This window comes from Marmota marmota, unplaced genomic scaffold, assembly GCF_001458135.2.
Source record: "Marmota marmota marmota unplaced genomic scaffold, marMar, whole genome shotgun sequence".
NCBI classification, from domain to species: domain Eukaryota; kingdom Metazoa; phylum Chordata; class Mammalia; order Rodentia; family Sciuridae; genus Marmota; species Marmota marmota.
This window is the reverse complement of record NW_025999924.1, coordinates 8,773,239-8,795,866: the sequence shown is the minus strand read 5'-3', so window position 1 is coordinate 8,795,866 and position 22,628 is coordinate 8,773,239. Positions and strand designations below refer to the sequence as shown.

General features: G+C 35.1%; 1 protein-coding gene across 1 annotated transcript in view; it reads left to right on the top strand.

The window, feature by feature from the left end:
* Ndufs4 (NADH:ubiquinone oxidoreductase subunit S4) overlaps positions 1 to 22,628 on the top strand; it is a 106,699-nt gene that overhangs the window by 31,077 nt on the left and 52,994 nt on the right. The window contains exon 2 of the mRNA XM_015497311.2: positions 16,721 to 16,799. Coding sequence (XP_015352797.1) covers positions 16,721 to 16,799 — 79 coding nt within the window. The remainder of the gene's footprint in view (positions 1 to 16,720; positions 16,800 to 22,628) is intronic.

Genomic DNA, 22,628 nt, shown 5'->3' with positions numbered 1-22,628 from the left:
GAGAGAGACTCGGGTGTCTGTGCCTCACCCTCCCTACCAGGAGACCAACTGTTTCTGTCGCCACTGGTATTGATGAAGTTCTCTCCTCCGCTGCTTTCTGATGACATCAGATCTCTGCCATGTTGGTATCCTATGCGAATGGCAGCATTTCGTTCCCTTTGCCAGGTAACCAAAGCAATGGGTGAGTCCTGACCGGCCCTCAGCAGGACCCGGACCGAGAAGCAGTTTCCACGGGCTCCTTAGCCCTGGGCCAGAGCAGTTCCGGGAGCCGGAACTGGGCCGCTCCGTGCTCGGTGTATGCTCTGATAAGAGCAGGCTCCAAGAAGCACTCAGGTACTGAGCCTGAGTAATCTGTCTGCAAGCCGCAGGCGAATGGCAGCCTGAAATTACCTGTTCTATGGCTGAATGAGCTGCGGTCAGTCAAAAACAGGGATGGTGACGTCAGCTCTCCAAGATGGTGGCCGCTGGCCTCCTCTGTGGTTTGACCGGTGTGGAGAACCGAAATGGACCGCTTCCTTCCCCCGTCTCGAACCCAGAATTCAGCACTGATTACGGTGCTTGCACGGCTGGAAGAAACTGCAGCGCTGTATCCCTGCGCCGCTCGCTATCTCCTCGTTTCCCAGCGTGCGCTGCAGACTCTAGCCGCAGGGCAATTTGCTGAATAAGCAGTGTTACCCTCCATGCGACAAATCTCTCGCATTTGAGTCCCCGTAGCCGATCCTCGTGCGATGGAAATCCTTCCTCCAGGTTCCGGAGCACCCCACTATTGCTGGAAATTCCTAACAAGATAGCCTTTAGCCGTCCTGACTTGTCATACTCCCACACAGTGACGCAGCACATGGGGACAATGCACTCCCCTCGCCGCCATCTTCTCCCCCCATCCCTAATGGTTCATATATCTTCTTTAAAAAAAAATTTTTTGTAGTTGTAGGTGAACACAGTGTCTTTGTTTTATATCTTTATTTATTTATTTATTTATTTTTATCTGGTGCTGAAGGTCAAACCCAGTGTCTCACACATGCCAGGCAAGTCCTCTCCCACTGAGCTACAGCCGCAGCCCCTGTATATCTTCTTTGGTGAGATATCTGATCAGATCTTTTGTCTGTGTTTTAATTGGGTTGCTTTCTTGTTGAACTTTCTTTCTTTTTTTTTAAATACTTATTTCTTTATTAAATGATTTTTTAATTTGTTGAACTTTCTTTTAATTGTTTGTTTTCTGATGCTGGGGCTTGAACTTGGGGCCTCTCACATGCTACATCGTTCATAGAACTTAGCTGCACCCCCAGCCCTATTTTTTTTTTTTTAATAGTGCCCTTGGTATTGCTTCATTTCTTTGTTTCATTTTGTAGATGGGTACCTTTATTTTATTTTATTTTTTTAATGTGATTCCAAGGATCCAACCTAGTGCCTCACATGTGTGAAGCCAGTGCTCTACCACTGAGCCACATCCCCATCCTGCCCCCAGCCCTATCTTTAAATTTTATTTTGAGACAGTATCTCACTGAGTTGTTCAGGCTGGCCTCAAAATTGTGATCCTCTGACCCCCCCCCCCTTTTTTTTTGTGACAGTGATCCTTTATCAGATATGTGTTTTACTCATTTTTTTTTTCCTCAGTGCGTGGCTTGTCTTTTTTTCTCTTAATATATTTCACAAAACAGGAACTTTTAATTTCAATGAAGTGCAACCTTACCCCTTTTTTCCTTCATGGATCATGCTTTTGGTATCTAAAAACTCAGTGCCAAACCCATGGTCACCTATTTTCTTACATTGTCTTTTTAGAAGCTTGGTATTTCTGTTTTGAACTAATTTTGAGGTTTTTGTTTTGTTTTTGTTTGGGTGCTGGGGATTGAACCCAGGATCTCACACATGCTAGACAGGGTCTGTCTTTGGCTACACTGCCAGCCCCTTGAAGTAATTTCTGTGAAAGCTGGAAGGTCATTGTATATATTCATTTTTTGCAAGTTGATGCCTAGTTGTTCTAACACCATTGAATTGCCTTTGTTCCTTTCTCAATAACTTTATGTGTTGGCTCTATGTAAATAGTTTATTTCTGGGCTATCAGTTCTGTTCCTTGACCTGATTATTGTTTAGACAATACAATAGTGTCTTTATTTTTAATTTTTTTTTTCTTTTAGTTGTAGGTGGAAACAGTGCCTTTATTTAGTTTATTTATATGTAGTGCTTGTTGGGAAAAATATAAACGGCAGCCGCACCCCAGAGAAAAACCCCAACATGGCGCCTAACCACCTCCTCTTCCTACTTTCCCCTTTTTCTCACTGGCGTGAAAAGTTCCCGCCCGTGTGAACTCTCTCTCTGGTGGGGAACCTTAGCCCCAATAAGAACTAATTCCTGGGCTCTGGAGCTGATATCTGGAAGAACTTGCCAATAAACGGGTGGTCTGCCATTTATCTAAGCCCTGCCATCTCCCCTTAGATCTATATAAGCACACAGCCTTTTGCAATAAAATTGGAATTCTCCTGGCGAAGTGTCTTTGCATGGGGAATTCTTTCAGTGCTGAGGATTGAACCCAGGGCCTCACACATGCTAGGCGAGCGCTGTACTGCTGAGCCACAACCCCAGCTCCCCAATACTGTCTTTATTATGTTATGTTCGAATTCGGGACCCCCAGAGACCCAAGATCGATGTAAGCAGCAAAGAGGTGTTTATTGCGAGCTAGCTTGGTCCTCCGCGTGCGCGTGCGCGTGCGCACACACAGCAACTGGTGATGCTGAGAGGCCCTGAGGCCAGGGTTTGCAGCAGTTTTATACATTCTTTGGAGAGGGCAGGGACTTCACATACATCATAGCATCCTTTAGCAAATCATCACACACCTCGGGAAAATCAAATAACAACTCTAAAACATGATTTGCACATTCACTGGCGGGAACAAGTTGGGTAGGGGTGATTGGTCAGTACAAACGGGGTATTCGTTTGAACTGATTGGTTTGAGCCAAGAGGGGTGTACTGCTGAACTACATGGTTTCCCAACTTGTTATCAACCACCATAAACCACTGGCATCCCAGGTATTTCCCTGTCTCATGCTGATTGGTGGCTGCTAGGGGGCTGCTATGGATCCCCACCTAGCCTGACTGAGTCAGGGACACCTGGTGCAGCAGATCTCTCCTGTTCTTTGTAGATAAACAACTCAGCAGGGTGGGAATGTGCTTAGGAGTGCTCTGTGGGTCTTTCCAAGGACTAAGGTCATGTCCCTTCCTTGGACAGGCTTTGCTCTGAGATAGAGGCTGGTTTTTCAATTAATGTGATTGTGTTGAAAGCTTTAAAATCCAGTAGTGTCAGTCTTCTATCTTTGTTAATTATCTCTCAATATTGTATTGATTATTTTGGATCATTGGTATTTTCATGTGAATTTTAGAATTAGCTTATCAATATCCACAAAGTAACTTGCTGTATTTTTTTTTCTCTCAGTGAAATTGTGTTCAATCTGTAGAGTAAATCAAGGAGAATTTTAACAATGTGAAATATTTTTATTCATGAGTATGGAATATCCCTTTAGTATTTAGATGTTCATTATTTCCTCCATCAGAGTTTTCTAATTTTCCTTTTAAAGCTCCTATACATATTGTTAGAGTTACACCTAAATGTTTAGTTATAGTCCTGTGTCACTTAACTATAGGGATTTCTTTTTATTGTTGGGTCATTATAGTTATACATAATAATGGGATCTATTATGCCATATTTGTGCTTCTGTACAAATATGGCATAATATAATTTGGTCTTTCCACAGTACAGTTCCTTTCTCTCCTCTCTCCCCCAATTCATTTGCTGTATACTACTGATCTTTCTTCTATTATTTTTTTAAATGGGTATATTATAATTACATATAAAAGTGGGATTCATTGTGGTATGTTCATATATGGACATGGCATAATTTGGTAGATTTTGTTCTGAGTATTTCCCCATGCCCTACTCTCTCCTCTCCCTCTAGATCATTTTACTCTCTCTTCTGTTTTTATGAGACCACCCTCCCCCACCTTTTTTTTTTTTTTTTTTTTTGGGTGATGCTGGGGATTGAACCCAGGGGCCTTGAGTAGGTAAGGCAAGCACTCTACCAACTGAGCTAAATCCCCAGCCTGAGATCCCTTCTTTATGCCTTTTATTTTTCTCTCTAGCTTCCACATGAAAGAAAACATTTGATCCACGACTTTGAGTCCAGCTTGTTTTACTTAGCATGTTGTTTCCAGTTCCCTTCGTTTATCAGCAAATGACATAATTTCATTCTTGTATAGGCTGAGTAGACTCTATTGTGTATTTATATCATTTTTTAAATCCATTTGTTTGTTAAGGGACACCTAGACTGTTTCCTTAACTTGATGTTTGTGACTTGCACTGTTATTAACATTCGTATGCATGTATCTCTAATATGCTGATTTTAGTTCTAGGATAAATACCAAGGAGTGGGATCTTGGTCATATGGTGGTTCTTTAACCAAAAACTTGGTCTGATAGGAAAGCGAGGAACCAGGAGACAGGTGAACCAGATGAAAGATGAGACCAGGGAGAGAGATACACAAGAGTTTGTCAGAGCTGACAAATAAAGGCACATCTCTCCATAGAAGGAGAGAGGCCAAACAGGCTTGGGGTTCTGGACTTTTGTGGGGCTGGCTCAGGATTAGAGCCCCAGTGGTTCCTTATGCTGGTGGTTAAGGGGGGGTTGGTAAGGGAAAGAATGTGGTTTGAAGGGTTAGATTGGTTTGAGGGAGTGGTGAGACTTTCTCAGAAACGCCCTTGGGTGGGAAAGCAAATTTTTTCTTAAAATGGCAGCTGTCACCGAAGATGGCTGTCCAGATGCCAAGCAAGGACCTTACAGGGTCCCCATCCCCAATGCCAGTCCCCATCCCCAATGCCATCAATGCCAATTTAATAATGAGGATATGATTTTGAGAAAGGGAAAAAGAAGGTTTATTGCTTTGCTAGCAAAGGAGAAACACAGGGGACTCCTGTTCCAAAGGCTGTGACTCTCCCCATCAGGAAAGACTGGGAGGTTTACAGGAACTCTTCTAGTGTTGTAATCCAGATAAGCTCTGGTAGGGCATGTCAAGGCGTCCTGGTGGCTGTTGGGATTCACTTGTTCATTTGGAGATATTTACTTCTCAGATCCTCAGCTGGCATCTCTTTCCTGAAGTAGGTGTGTTCAAGGGCAGTTAACTAGGGGAATTAATCTTGTTTGTTAGGGATGGGGAGAGGGGAGAAGAGAGAAAAAACTTTTTTTTTTTTTCTTTTTAAAATAAGCCTTAGAGCAATGAGGGCTATATTCAGAAGGTGAAGGGACCACTTATACAGTTCCATTCCTTGTCTTTTAAGGAATCTTCATATTGCTTTCCAAAGTGATTGTCCTACCAACAATGTGTAAGGGTACCTTTCCCCTTGTGTTCTCTCCAGCAGTTATTGTTATTTGTATTCTTGATGATTGCTGTCCTGACTGAGGTGAGAAGAAATCTCAGTGTACTTTTGATATGTATTTTCCTGATTACTGAGGATGTTGAACATTTTTTTCATTTACGTGTTGCCCAGTTGTATTTCTTCTTTTGGTAAGTGTCTGTTAAGTTCTTTTGCCCATTTATTAATTGAATTATTTGCTATTTTGATGTTAATTTTTTGAGTTTTCAATACATTTTAGATACTAATGCTCTATCTTAGGAGCAGGTGGCAATGATGTCCCATTCTGTAGGCTTTCTCCTCATGCTCTTAATTGTTTCCTTTGCTATGCAGAAGCTTTTTCTTTTTTAACAGTATTCCCTGTTCCAATCATATTGGTTATTTGGACTTGCTACTTAAAATTAACATGAATTTGAATAGCAAAATGTTAGGTTTATGAGTATTAACATTCAACTTCAGGGCTGGGGGTGCAGCTCAGTAGTAGAGTACTTGCCTAGCATGCATGAAGCCCTGGGTTGGATCCCTAGAACCACATACACACAAAAGATTCAATTTCAGATATATTTCTATATTAAATGTATTTCTGTATATTTAATAATGTCAATACATTCCACAAATATAATGTGTTAGTAACTTCTAGGTCTTTTGTTGCTAGTTTTGAAATAACTAAATTTTGAATTTTAATAAAAATCCTACTTCTATAAAAAAAGTTGTATTAGTTGTTGATAGACCTTTATTTTATTTATTTATATGTGGTGCTGAGAATCAAACCCAGTGCCTCATACTATAGGCAATCGCTGTACCTTGGAGCCACATGCCCAGCCCTGCAGAAGCTTTTCAGTTTGATGCCATCCACTGATTTTTTTTTTTTTAACTTGCACTTTAGGAATCTTGTTAAGGAAGTCTGTTCCTTTGCCAACATGTTGGGCCTATATTTTCTCTTAGCAGTTAGTTTCTAGGCTAATTCCTAGGTCTTTGATTCAGTTTGCATTGACTTTTGTTCAGGGAGAGAGAGAGAGAGACATTAAGTTTCATTCTTATACATATGGATTTACAATTTTTCCAACACCATATGTTGAAAAGGCTATCTTTTTTTCAAAGTATATTTTTGGCACCTTTGTCTAGTATTAGATAACTGTATGTATGTGGGTTTGTCTCTTTGTCTCTAATGATCCTTTGTATTTCTGTGGTATCAGGTGTAATGTCTCTTTTTTTCATTTGTAACTGTATTTGTTTGGGGTTTCTCTTGCCCTGCACCCTTCAGTCTACCTAAATAAGTTTATTGATTTTGCTTATCTTTTTTTTTAAACCAACTTTGTTTCATTGATTTTTTTGTATTATTTTTTAGTCTCCATTTTGTTTATTTCTGCTCTGATTTTTGTTTTTTTTTTTTTTTCCTTTTAATTTTTGATCTCTTTTTCTTTTTAGGTCCTTGAGATATATCATTAGGTTGTTTGGAATCTTTCTATTTTTTTTAATGTAGGTGTTTACTCCTATAAATTTCCTTCCTAGTACTGCTTTTGCTATATCCCATTGTTCCTTCAGTAACATGTTACATCTCCATGAATTTATATAATTTCTGAAGTTTCTTTTGTTGTTTATTTGTAGCTTTATTCCATTATGCCAGAAAAAGATGCATGATATAATTTTGACTTTTTAAAATTTGTTGAGATTTGTTTTGTGGCTTGATATATGGATTATGTTAGAAAATGTTCTATGTGCTGATGAAAAGAATTTGTGTTCTGTATCTGTGAATGTTAAATCCATTTGATCTATAGTATAGTTTAATTCTGATGTTTCTTTGTTGATTTTTTGGTCTGGATTTTTTTTTTTTTCTGGATAAAGAAAAAGATTCTCTTGAAAGACATTTGCCAGAGCACTCAAATGAGTCAAGCACAAAGAAGAAAAGGATAGTAATAATTGATGGTGAGAGGTACTCTTCTGGGACTGTATGTTAATTCATTTAGTTCTTTTTGTTCAAACTAATGAGATAACTTCTGCTGTTGTTCCCCATTTCTAATAAGGAAGTTGAGGAATAGAGAGGTTCTCTTACTTACTGCTCTAACTCATACAGCATGTAAGAGAGGATGCCAGGGTTTGAACCCCAGCTGTCAGACTCCAGCTTTTACACTTAATAGTTTAGATGTTTTGTCCATCGATACAAGTGGAGTGTTTATGTTTCCCACTACTATTCTATTTGACTCTCTTTCTTCCTTTAAAACTAATAATATTTGTTTTATGAAAGTGAGATGCTCTGACATTAGGTGCATATGTAGTTGTGATTTATGTAGTTGTGATTGTTATATCTTATTGAATTCATCTCTTGATCATTGTACAGTGAACTTTTTTCTTTTCTTTCAGTTTTTGTTTTTAAGTCTACTTTGCTATAAGAAGAGCTACACCGGCTCACTTTTGTTTTCCATTTGTTTTCTTTCAGTTTGTATGAAATATCTATTTCCATCCTTTCACTTTTGGTCTGTGTGTGTCTTAATTGGTAAAGTGAGTTTCTTGTAGGCAACGTTATCATTGGATCTTGTTGGTGTAACAATTCAGCTTATGGGAATTGGGGAATTTAGTTCACTTACATTCAAACATGTAGTTATTCCCCTATAAGTGTCAAGTGTGTTGTAGAATGTATGAAAATGTTGTTTTATCCAGTTGCAAAAATTCCCTTGTTTCTAGTTTGTACAAAGTTTTTAGCTCAGATATGTGTTTTGTCAGATTCCTTTTATATGACAATTAGTATGATCGTTTGATTTTTCTTTGTTAGCCTGCCAGTGTGCTAGAACAAATTAATTGATTTTCAAATATTGAGCAAGCCTTGCCTACCTGGAATAAATTCAATTTGGTCATGGTGTATTCATCTTTTTTGACATATTTGGATTCACTGTGCTAACATTTGTTGAGGATTTTTGTAGCTATGTTCATAAAAGAATGATCTGTAATGTTTATTTCTTCCAATGCCTTTATCTAGTTTTGATATTAAGATTATACTGGTCCTGGAGAATAAGTTAGGATGTATTTGTTTGGTATTGTTTATTCTTAAAATGTTTGGTAGAATTTACTTGGAGACCATCTGGGCCCAGTGCTTTCTTTTTTGGAAGGTTATTGATTGAATATCTTTAATCAGATGTAAGTCTATTCAAATTATTTCTCATGTGAATTTTGATACTTTGTGTTTTCAGATGTTAGTCCATTTATGGACTTGAAATATTCATAATTATTTCCTATTATATTTAATGTTCATGAGATCAGAAGTAGTGACACTTGTTTCACTTCTATTTGTGATTTATCTTTTTTTTATTTTTAAACTTTATTAGCCTGGTTAGAGGTATAATAATTTTTTAAAAATATTTTTTTAGTTATAGTTGGACACAGTATTTATTTTTATGTGGTGCTGAGGATCGAACCCAGTGCCTCACACATGAGAGGCGGGCGCTCTACCAATGAGCTACAGCCTCAGCCCAGGTATAATAAATTTTATTGATCTTTTCAAACCATAGCCTTTTGGTTTTGTTTATTTACCAATTTTCTATTTATAATTTCATTGATAACTGCTATAATATTTAAACTTTTTTCCTTTTGTGTTAGGTTTATTGCTCTTTTTCTTTCCTCTTATTTCTTATGGTATGGAAGCTTAGATTATCAAATTTAGACCTTCTTTTCTATTGTATGTGTTCAGTGCTATTAATTTTCCTCTCAGCACTGCTGTTGCCGCATCCCACAAATTTTGAAAGTTGTATTTTCATTTAGTTCAAAATACTTTAAAAGTTTTCCTTGGGATTTCTTCTATGACTCATGAATCATGTAGGAATGTTGTTTCATATCCAGATAATTGAGGATTTCCAGTTTATGATAATGATTTACAGTTTAATGCATTGTGTGTTTTCTATTCTTTTCAGTTTGTTAAGATTTATTTTATGTCTTAAAATGTCATCTGGTGAATGTTTTGAATTTGAAAAGAATGTGTTCTGCTATTGTTGAATGAAGTAGTTGATAGATGTTATGTTCAATTTGTTAATGGTGCTCCTCAGTTCAACTGTGTCCTTACTGGTCGTCTGCCTTCTGGTTCTTTCAATTACTACTAGAAGAATATGGAAGTTTCCAAGTATAACAATGGATTTCTAGCATATTTTGACATTCTCTTGTTAGGTGCAAACACTTTGAAGATGGTTAATATCTTATTTAAGAACTGACCCCTTCATTGTTACATAATGCCCTTCTTTGTCCCTGATAATTTTTCTTACACTGAAGTCTGCTTTTTAGAAAATAAATGTACCTACTGCAGAAAGAGTTGATTAGTGTTAGCATGGTATGTCTTTTTCCATGACAGTTTTTGCTTTCTAATTTCATAGTTTGTGGGAATTTTGTCTTGACTTGGAAGACTTTATCTACCCAATAGTTATTTTTAAGAAATCATATTTTAGGGGCTGGGACTGTAGCTGGTGAGGCCCTGGGTTCGATCCTCAGCACCACATAAAAAACAAAAACAACAAAAAATAAAAATAAAGGTTAAATTCTAAAAAAATTAAAAAAGGCATGCTGCCCATCTGCAATTACAAAAATAAAAATTTTTAAAAAGAAATCATAATTTTAGTATTTTTACACACAGGTGCACATGTATAGTATATATGTGGATACATATATTTTTAAGTCCATCTGGAATTCTTTGTTATACAGTGCAGCTGTTTTAGAAGGGAATTCAGATTTTTTTTTCCCCATGAAAGAATAGCCCGTTGTCTAAATATAACTTCAGACTTCCACCACTAATTTGAAATTTCACCTTTATTATATAATGGATCTTCAGATCTGAAGGTCTGTTTTTGTAATCTGATCTGTACTGTTCGATCTATTTGTCTGTGCCTGTGATAATACCCTGGTATTTTAATTACTGTAACATATTATTTGGCAAGGCAAATTCTACTTCTTTATTACTTTTCAAAATTTTCTTGGTTATTTTTGTGAATATTTTTCTTCCCAGTGAGAATCATATAATTTCATAAAAATGTCATTAGGATTTTAACTACTATTGTATTCAATTCTCAGGCTAATAATTGACATCTTTATGGTAAATTTGCTTCCAATTATTTGTAAGACATGTGAAAGTACAACAACACAATTTCTTCCTCTAAAACATTTTAGAGCAGTAGAGGTACTGTATTGTTTTGTAGTCATTAGAGTTCAGTGATATAACTTAGCTAAATTTGAACTTATCATATATTCTTTGTGATTTGTAATATAATTATTCTCATTATCATGACATATGTATACTTATTCCCCTTATTTTACTTCATGTATGTTTATCTTGTTAAATTATTGCTATAAATTGAATATATTTCTTTTCTCCTTACATTTTCCATCATTCCCTACAGTTTCTTTATTATTACCTCCTAATACATTGCCCACATTCTCCTCATTACTCTTCATTTCCATTCTAAAGTGTAGTATGTGGGCATGATTACCTTTACTTTTCTTTCACTAGTCTTTCCTTAGTCCATTGGAAAAGATTCAGTTTGGGGCTAGACTTTATCTGAGACACATCTGTTTTTTGTGTGTGTTTGTTTTTTTGGTAGGGGCCTTTAACCCAGTGTTGCTCTACTACTGAATCACATCCTCAGCCATTTTTTATATTTTATTTAGAGACAGGGTCTTGCTAAGTTGCTTAGGACCTTGATAAATTGCTTAGGTTGGCTTTGAACTCACAGTCTCCTGCCTGTCTCCTGAGCCTCTGGGATTGCAGGCATGCACCATAATAGTTCCTGCCACCAGATCTGCCTGGCTCAGAATGAGAAAAAGGACATCAGTAGAAAGTCATTCTTATTTTTTACCAATTTTAACAGCTAAACATTTTAAGATGATATTAAGTACATATTAAGTACTATGGGTAAAGACTAGAAATTGTTGCAATAAATTAGAATTAGGATAAAGGAAATTAGATTCTATAAAGAGATAAGTGAGTTTTCTTCACTCTTATTTCCTTTGAAGTAACCAAAGGATTGGTAGAATTTTTTCTTTCATTCGCTCTATTTTTCCCAAATATTAAGTATTTCCTTAACGCTTTAATTTTCCCATGGACAATTGATTCTGTTTTGCTTTTGCTGAGAGAGTACAATATGATGAACACACTTTAAAGTTTCTCTCTTCAAAATCTTGAAAAGCTTCAAGATCATTAATTTAAAGGTGATTGACTCAAATATCAACATATTTTAGGTCCAAGATGATTATTGTAGCAAGGACAGTGTTTAGTATTATTTATAATAATTTCAGTTAGAACTTTCAGTAATATTTCTTATAGTTTAGCATAGAACTAAACCCTTTCTGATTCAATGGGAATTTGGTTTGATAAATTTTTAATAGATTGAAAAAAAACATAATTGGCTCTAATCAAAAGGCTAAGTATTAATTAATTCCTTAAAAGATTTCTACAAGATTAGGGATTCCATTTTATCTAAAACTCCAACAGATTATTTCTGGTCCCTTAAGACTACTAATTCACTGTTTATATTTTTATTTATATATGACAGTGGAATGCATTACAATTCTTATTACACATACAGAGTATAATTTTTCATATCTCTGGTTGTATACAAAGTATATTCACACCAATTCATGTCTTTATACATGTACTTTGGATAATAATGTCCATCACATTCCATCATCATTTCTAACCCCATACTCCTTCCCTCCCCCCCCCCATTCCTCCCACGCTCCCTCTCCCTACCCCACTATGAATCAGCCTCCTTATATCAGAGAAAACATTTGGCATTTGTTTTTTGTCAGAATGGCAGCTATTATGAATACAAACAATTATAAGTTTTGGCAAGGATGTGAAGAAAAAGGCACACTCATACATTGCTGGTAGGGCTCCAAATTGGTGCAGCCAATATGGAAAGCAGTATGGAGATTTCTTGGAAAATTGGGAATGGAACCACCATTTGACCCAGCTATCCCTCTCCTAGGTCTACTAATTCGCTTTTAATGTTTTTAGCCATATTCGGTTATTTGTAGAGTTTAAAAAAAAAACCCTATAGCTGACATTTCACCAAAGAAAGGCAATATTTATGCACATACTCACCCACCCACCCCCCACACATATATACCTGTATGTATGTATGTATATATATATGTGTGTGTGTTTGTGTGTGTGTGTGTATATATATATGTGTATACACACACACACACACACACACACACACACACACACACACACACACACATATATACATACACACACACACGCATATATACATTCACATGACAAACCACTCCAATATTTGGTTGCTTAAAACAATAATAGTCTACTTAGTTCACAAATCTATAATTTGCACTGGCTTTTTCAAGGAAGCTTGTCTGCCAGAATAGCTCAACTTCAGCTAGAGGTCCAATATAACTTACTTACATAACTTGTAAAGTAGTTTTGGCTGTCAGTTCTTCTTTTGGTGTTCTCTCTATGGGACAGCCTCATCTTCCGCACAAAGTGATGGCTGGGTTCCTAGTGAAATATCTCAAGAAATAGTGTTCTAAAAGATAGGAAATGTCAACTGCCACTTCTTAAGTCTTGACCCTAGAAACACATAGCCTTCATTTCTACTGTCATAAAGTGATCATGCAGTCAGAGAATTCATATTCTAGGAGGAGGGATATAAATTTCAAGTTCTTAGTGGCAGAGAGGGGGGTCAAAGAAATTTGGAGCCTATTTTCAAACTGCCACAGGAAATAGGGAGTTTGAAAAAATTATTCTTAATTGATAAAGTTTATTTGCTCCAAAAGGGGTCAGTGATATCATTCTTATTTGGATGCTTTTTTTTTTTTTATTACAAATGAGTTCTTTTTATCTTTTTACCATTTAAGATTATGAGAAGTATCTTTTCAGTGTTTGTAAGTTAGACATGGTAGCATACGCTTATAGTTCCAGATACTTGGTAGGTTGAGGGTGGGGGAATGCTTGAGCCTAGGTGTTTGAGGCCAACCTCGACTAGTTGCTGTCTCACAAACAAACAAACAAACAAAAACAGTATTTATATGATCTATATGTACACCTTATAATTCCAGCAACTTGGGAGGCTGAGGCAGGAGAATCACAAGTTTGAGGCAACTTAGACCCTGTCTCAAATAAATATAAAAAGGGTTGGTGGTATAATTCAGTGGTGGAGTACCCCTAGGTTCAATCCCCAGTACTGAAAGAAAAGAAATTCTAAGATGATCCTAATAAGCATTTATTATAGATAGGAAGAAATCAAAAACATGATTCATAAAAGAGAAAATTAATATTGGACTTCTCTGTGAAACATACTGCAAAGAAAATGACAAGACAAGCCCAGGCTGGGAGAAAATATTTGCAAAACATATCTGATAAAAGACTTGTATCTATAATGCATAAAGAACTGTGCAAAATTGTCCAGTCAAAAAGTGGATATGGGTCTGTAGGGTAGAGCTCAATGATAGAGTATGATGTGCTCAGCATGCATGAGGCCCTGGGATCAATCTCTAGCAAATAATAATAATAATAATAATAATAATAATAATAATAATAACAACAACAACAACGATGAACTAAAGGTCTGAAAAGACAACTTCTCAGAGAGGAGGTACATACACACATAACACATACATATATATACATGAATGACAAATGAGCAGATAAAAAGATTCACAATCATGTCATAAGGAAATTGCATATTAAAGCAATAATGATAGCATTGCACACCTGGTAGGATTGCTAATGTCCTAAACATTTTGTATGGTCAAGACTGTACAAAATGCTGGCAAAGATGAAAAGAACAAGTAATCCTATTCATTGCTGGTGGGAATGCAATTTGCAAAATGATACAGCCACATTCAAAGACAGTTTTGCACTTTTTTACAAAGGTAAAACAGTCTTAACAGGATCAGCACTTGTGCTACTAGATATTTACCCAAATGAGCTGAAATTGTATGTCCATACAAGAGCATGCACATGAATGTTTTTAGCATAAATAACCCAATGTCTATCAATGAGTAAATGGATAAAGAAACTGTGGTCTACATATATATTTTTATAAATTGTAACTGCACAGACTTTTTTTTTTTTTTTGTACTGGGGATTGAACTTAGGCACTTGACCATTAAACCACATCCCCAGCCCTATTTTGTATTTTATTTAGAGACAGGGTCTGGCTGAGTTGCTTAGCGACTAGCCATTGCTGAGGCTGGCTTTGAACTCGTAATTCTCCTGCCTCAGCCTCCCAAGCCACTGGAATTATAGGCGTGCACCACCATGCCTGGCTGCATAGGCTTAAAGAACAAATTATTTTATGAGTTGAGTAATTATTACATAGAATTTCCATAGAGAATTATTAAAATCAACTAGAACCATACTCCATTTCACTAATAGAATCACGGAGATTGTCATTACTGAAAGACACTTTAGAACAACATGATTCTTATTTTTTACAGACTTACAAAGAATGAAACTTAGATACAGAGAAGTTAAGGGATTTGTTCATAGATATCTAGTAAATTATAGGACCAGGGTTAGAAATAAGATCTCTTGATCTCCAATCTCTTTCTTACAGGAAACTTATACAGAAAAGCTAAATATAATAAATGACTTTTATACTTTAATAATGGTAATTGATGATAATAGTCATGACCCTCAGACTCAAAATTATCCTTTGGGCTCAAAATTAAGATTGATATTTCAGAAACTGGAAATGAGAACAGACTAATAAAACAAATAGGTAGGCAGAAATAAAGGCAAACTATGAGGCAAACAAAGTTTTTCTTATTTTCTCAGAAGATTACTCAATAGTATGTAAATTTACTAAATTTAAGTAAAATTACCATTTATTTTCTGATGATTACATGTTAATCATTATTTCTACATGCGTGCTTTCAATTATTATGATATATTGCCCAATAAAAAGTGTGTCTTTTAATTTTGGCTGTTTTTTGCTTTTGACTATTCTAAATAATGCTGTTGTAAACATTTCTGTACAAGTTTCTTTTCAAGTCCCTACTTTCATTTCTTTGGGGTATATACCCAGAAATGGAATGGTTGGATCTGTGTTTAATATCTTGAGAAACCAGCTTATTGTGTTTCACACTAGCTTTTCGATTTTATATTCTCACAGAGGTTCCAGTTTCTTTACATCTTTGTCAGCACACATATATTTTGTTTTTGCCTAACATTACTGAACTGTGTGAAATGGTATCTCCTAGTATTTTTCTTTGTATTTCCCTGATTCTTAGTAATGTTGAGCATCTTTTCATAAGCTTATTGACTATGTCTTTTTTGTATAAATGTCCTTTTCCTATTTTTAATTGGGTGGTTCTATTTTCTTTTGTTGAGTTTTGTCTTGTTTTGTTTTTCTTGTGGTACTAGAGATTGAACCCAGGGATACTTTACCACTGAACTACATTACCAGCTTTTGTAACTTTTTATTTTGAGACAGGATCTCTCTTAAGTTGCTTGAGAACTCACTAAATTGCTGAGGCTGGCCTTAAACTTATGATCCCCTTCCCCTCAGCTCCTGAGTAGCTGGGATTACAGGTATGCACCAGCATGCCTGGCACTAGCTTACTTTTGAAAGAAAAATGTATATAAGATGGATTAATAGTTTGGATAAATCTAAAGTGTTAAGTTGTCAGAATTAGGGATTAATATGACATTTTGTTAGTATAAATGATATTGTGTACATGAAATAAAAATAAAAACCCTGTTGGTTTTAAGTAATTTCTTTGCAGTGAAATAGGAAGATGCTTAATATAAAGGAAATAGACTTTAATCCTGTTTTACTTACAATTTAATATTTCTGTTTTAACCATTCAGACTTTATTCAAATTTTTTGAACAGGATACAGGATTAATTTGTTAACATTAATTAAATAATTACACATCATTTATATTTAAATTACTTATGGTTTAAACTTAAAGAAATTTTTTCTTATGATTGAGATTTTCCCTCCTTTCTGATGCCATCATTTAGGAATCAGCATTCCAGAGTAGTTGATATAGTTTTGCATGTTTTTGCTTGGTCTTGACAAACCAACCACTGTGTTCTCATAGAGAGCAGTACAGTACTTGTCACTGGTGGCCTTTCTGTGACAGAGAGCCTGTAGACTGACATAAAGTGCTGCCTGTTGTGAACTGTAACGTGAGAGTCTGCCAAAAACTTAGCAGACAGAACTAATTGGGGAGAAAAAGGACTTTTGTGTCCTCCTCTCTTTCTTTCTTAATTTTTAATAAGACAGATATTGTTAAAGTAGCTTGTTTATGTAAGATTTGTCTGCTTCTCTTTTCTCATTGCGTGGATCACTTTTTAACTTGAAGTCTTATACTGCAGATTGTTGAGCACATCCACATGGAGGCTGGCACAGGACCAAACTCGAGACACTCAACTTATAACAGTTGATGAAAAATTGGTAAGAATTCTTTACTATATTCTGCTATGGTTTTGCGTTTAGGATTATTTTGAACAATATTCAATATGGTCTTCTAGGTTCTTCTAGGAAAGTGAGTTTGAATTTCTAGATTATAAATAAATCTTTTTTTTTTTTTTTTGTACTTAGGATTGAACTCAGGGCACTTAACCACTGAGCCACATCCCCAGCCCTTTTTTATTTAGAGACAGGGTCTTACTGGGTTGTTTAGGGCTCTCACTTAGTTGCTGAGGCTAGCTTTGAACTCATGATCCTTCTTCCTCAGCCTCCTGAGCCTCTGGGAATATAGGCGTGCATCACTGTGCACAGTGATTATACATAAATCTTAAGTATTTTCAGAGAAAAAAATCATTTATGTTAAACATGATACAAAAATATTGTCATAAATTGATGAAAGCTTTCGTGGTGTTTATAAGTAGTGATTGGAATGCTTATTTATAATGAAGTATTTTTTATTTTCTCAGTGTAACACTCTTATTTAAGTTGTAAGATACTTACCAGTACTGTCTAAAATTAAATATATTGGGTTTTTCCAGAACCATGCAATGTTATTGTTATACATATTATATATACATTTACATACATAGCATTTCTGTGTGCACAGGAGAGTTAAGTTAGAACATTACAACTAGAAACAAGTGAATAATTCTTCGTTCATCAGTAAATATAATTTTGCCAGCCATCACTGAAGTTTTTAGTATGTGGCCTGTTACTTTAAATGCAAGTTGATATTTATGCTTACATGATGTAATAGCATAAATTTTGTAATGTTCCCAAGACTTCTGATAGAAATGTATAATAGTTTAAGTGTGCTTTGCCTTTTATGTCTGGTTTACTATTATCAAGTATGTGGGTGTATTTCTTAACTACTCTCCTTTTTATGGCATAGTGTTTTATCACTTAACTTTGAGCCTGTTAGCATAATCTAAGTAAGAAGTCACACTCAAATTTGTGTTTGCACCATTAAAGATATAGACAGATAAATAGAAAAACAAGCAGACAGTTTGCAAAACTCTTATGCCTCAGGCTGGCTGGCTGGTTTTATCTTCAGGTTATCTCTTAGGCTATTTACTGATTTTGCCATCATCTAGACTGATTCAAGTCTCCCAGTTGATCTCCTCACACACTTTAATCTTCCTCTGATGATTTTCCCCAGGATAGCTATTTATTATTATTTTAAAATGCTATTTTTGTCACCCTCTACTGTGAAATCCTTTGGTGCTTCCTATTGCCCCTAGAATAAACATTAAAATCCTAACATAGTCTTCAAGTTGTTATATGATTTAACTCCTGCCTTCCTCTTAATTTATCTTGTACTAATATCTTTTTTACAGTATTCTGTGTTCCAGCCATACCAACCTTAGAACTTCCTATTCTTTATCCTGCTTCAGAGCATTCAGAGTTCCTGTTCATGCAACTTACATGTTTTTGACCAGTCCCTAGATCTTTATCCAGTCACCATCTAAAATTTATTCTTTATTAATGAAACGTCATTTGTTTATTTAAGTATAAAAAGATGAGAAAGTTATATATGTGTGAGAGAAGGATTTTCACATTCCATGTGCTCATTATTTAATGAGGATAGTATTTTAATTTTTCCTATGACCATCTCTTTGCGGGGGGGCGGAGAGAGTACTGGGGACTGAACTTAGGGCCACTCAACCACTGAGCCACATCCCCAGCCCTATTTTGTGTTTTATTTAGAGACAGAATTTCACTGACTTGCTTAGCGTCTTGCCATTGCTAAGACTAACTCTGAACTCAAGATCCTCCTGCCTCTGCCTCCTGAGCTGCTGGGAGTTACAGGCATGTGCCACCACTCCTGGCCCTATGACCATCTCTTTTAAGCCCAAAAGGTTGACTTCTTATTCTGGTGTAATGGTTTGAGTAATACTCAGGAGGCATAAGAGTTTTCAGCCTGAGGCATAAGAGTTTTCCAATAATACTTCTTTCTGAGTTCTCTTATTTCAAGTTTAAGGAATGAATGAATTAGCCAATAAACATACTACTCTAAACAAGGTGTTATTTAGAATACTAGAGAGGTATATAGACTAGTGTGGTATTTTTAATTATATATTTTAAAATTAGTCACGTACCTTTGATGAATTTTGTTGCTCTGTATATGTTTTCCTGTTTTATCTTTCTTGAAGTATATGAATCAAAATGTCAGTATGGTATTCCAGGTGAAATCAATGGAGGTCTTATTTATAGTTATTGAAGTAATATTTAATACAAATATTTAATACAAACCTGAGTTTTAACCATTCATTTAGTTTTACATCAAAAGTAAAGCATTAGGTAATCCAGTAAGTGACATAATGCTAATAGATTTTTGCATCTTGTTCCAATGCACCCCCTAATGGAGGGCTCAATCAGTAAGTAAGTAACATAATGACAAGACCAGGAGCTCAAGAGGGTCCTCTGGAAATACTGAGTAATTGAGTTGATTATATTTGCATTTTGAACAAAAAAAGGGTTGAAATATAAATATATCCCAACATTAATGATAAAGATATTTCAAATTATAAGGTAAAGCCTATGAGTATTATAAAAGATGTGGAAACATCATTTTAACATAACTATTATATAATATAAGCCAATTTTTTAGATTAGTATAATATTTTTATTAACTGTGCAAAACTGGATAATGGTCATATTTGTACCTGAAATTGGATGGAAGCTAGAATCTTAATTGAAATTATGAGAACTTCCCATTATCATGACCTCTATTAGATACTCATATATAATATTTTTTAAATTAAAAAAAAAAAGATGAATATGAAGCCTAGGGCTTGTGTGTATGAATTAACTTTAGTTGAGGATTGGTTTTCATGGTTATTTGTAGGTATTTCTCTTTTCTGAAAACAGATCTTAGGAATTTAAGCCTAGAGGATAACTTCAGGTTATCTAGTGATGCTACTGAATCTGATTATTTTTAATTTTAAAGAGACTCAATCTTTTTTTCAAGAGAAATATTACATGGGAATGTAATAGTAATAAAATAGATAAAAGCTGAACTGCTTAAAGGAGGTAAGATTTGGGGCAGGGCATACGCAAACACTTATAAGGCTCCAGAGTTGAGTTCTGAGAGGATTTCAAGGAGTGAGATTTGGAAAAATAGTTTAATCTTTTGTCCTTTTTAATTAGATTGAACATCTGTTTCTCCAACTTTGGTTTTAAAAATTTCCACTTAACTGACTCATTTCTTTCTGATGCTGCTGTTTTTACCGATCAGCCATAAATATCAGATAGCTTTTCCTATGGATAAAGAATAGTTTTTTCAACCAATGATGATGGAACAATTGTGTATTTATATGAAAAATTTTTTTAAAAGAACCTTCATTTATACCTGTGTCATAGACAATATTTAACTCTCAGGTTCTAAGTATAAACTTTGTTCCAAATTTCAAACTAATAAAATATATAGGAGAAAATCTTTGTAACTCGGGCGAAACAGATATTTTTTAGTTATGACACCAAAAGTGTGAACCATATTTTTAAAAGACATTGCTAGGAGAATGAAAGGAGAAGTCACCATCTGGGTGAAAACATTTGCAGAAAACATACCTGATTAAAGAATTATATTCAGAAAATATAAACAACACTTATAAAAGAAACCAACCTCAAAAGGCTACATATTGTGTTATTCCATTTATTCCTATATGATGCAAAACTCTAGGAACAGAAAATTGATCCGTGGTTGTCTAGGCTAGATGTGGAACCTGAAGAAACATGAAATTTGGAGAATTATGTAACTATTCTTGGTTGAGGTGGTGGTTTTTTGTTTTTTAAAACTCATATTTGTATTCATTTGTAAAAGAAGAAAAACCATAAAATTTGTACATTGTTTATAAATTACATCAATTTTTATAAAGGGGATGAAGGTTATTTCTCAGTTTGGTGTTAATCTACTTCTTATAACTTCTATCAATTGGTTCACAGTCTGAACTAATAATTTATCTGGCTTGCTGTTTTCTATATGACAACCTCTATAAACCGAATTTGAAATCAGCTCATTGGTCTCCTGATTCAGTGGTTCTTAAAGGATAATCTGTAGAGGAGACTAAGAATTTTTTTAAGAGGTCCACCCCGTCAGACCATTTTTATAATTATACAGTATCTTTATTTGCCCTTTTTTTGTATGTGCTGACATTTATACTAGTGGTACAAAATAATTGAGAAAAAACTGTTGGCATCTTAGCACAAATCAAGGCAGCACTTCCTTGCAGTCATGTTTTCTTTAAAAACAAAAACAAACAAACAAACAAAAAACCCAGACTCCAGTTTACTTAGTGAAGCGCTGAAAATATTTTCTTTTTCTTTTTCCTTTTTTGGTACTGGGAATTGAACTTATGGATATTTTGCCACTTATCTACATCCCCAAATGTTTTGTTGTTGTTTTATCTTGAGACAGGGTCTCATTAAGTTTCTGATGCTCTCTGGAACTTGTGATCCTCCTACCTCAGCCTCCTAAGTCACTGGTATTACATGTTTGTGCCACCACATCTCTGTAAACATCTTCTTTTAATGTCCCATATAGCAAAACAGAAGAACACATAAAACACAGACTACAGTGTTTAAGGAAAAAACTTTGTATGCTTTTATTGCTGTTATAAACTGAATTAGCCACTTTTTTATATATAATCTTTATTTGAAAAAACAACAGATGACAAATTATGATTAGTAGATATTTTATCAGAAATTAACCTCCCACTTTAAAAATGTTGCTTGTAATAAACTTCAGAGTTTCAAGTGAGAATTAGAATTTTTATAGCGTTTGACTCTGCCAGTGATGTGATTCATTTTGACACCTTTCTAGGACTTAAAGACTGCTCTAATGGGATTGGGATTGGAGAAGATATTAATAAATGTATTTTATATGTATACATATACACACACACAAACACATGTAGTAATGAAACATATTAACATTTAGAAGATAGGCATATTTCCATAGACCATTATTTCCATATGGGGTTATTTTCACGCATAGGTAAAAATTTCTATGTAAAGTTCAAGATGGGGCTGGGGATATATCTTAGTTGGTAGAGTGCTTGCCTTGCATGCATTGGGTTCAATCCCTAGCACCACAAAAACAAAATAAAGTGTAAGACAAAACAATGGATTTTGTTGTAACCCAGTATGAAGTTTTAATTTTATTTACTTATTTATTTTGAGAAGAATATTCACTGTGTTGCCCAGGCTGGCCTCGAACTCACTGTCTTCCTGCCTCAACCTCCAAGGAGATGAAATAGGTGTGTGCCACCATGCTTCTTTTTCTTTTCTTTCTTTCTTTCTTTCTTTTTTTTTTTTTTTTTTTGATACCAGGGATTGAACCCAGGGACATTTAACCACTGAGCCACATCCCTAGCTCTTTTTTATATTTTGATACAGAGTCTCACTAAGTTGCTTAGGGCCTCGCTAGGTTGCTGAGGCGACTTTGAACTTGCATTCAGGTGTGTGCCACTATGGATGACATCATGCTTCTTTTTCTTTTTAATTTTTATATATTTTTAAATTTTATATATTTTTTAGTTGTCAATGGACCTTTATTTTATTTATTTATATGCTGTGCTGAGAATTGAACCCAATGCCTCATATGTGCTAGACAAGTGCTCTACCACTGAGCTACAACCCCAGCCCCCATGCTTTTTTTTCTAACTTCATATCTGTATGATGATGGATTTTCATTATTTATTTAACCAAAACAACCTGGCACAATAGTTTGAATACAAGAACAGATGTTAGAATTGATCTTGTCTTCTACTAAGCTAGACATTAAAGAATCAATCTTTCTTCATTTTTCCTTTA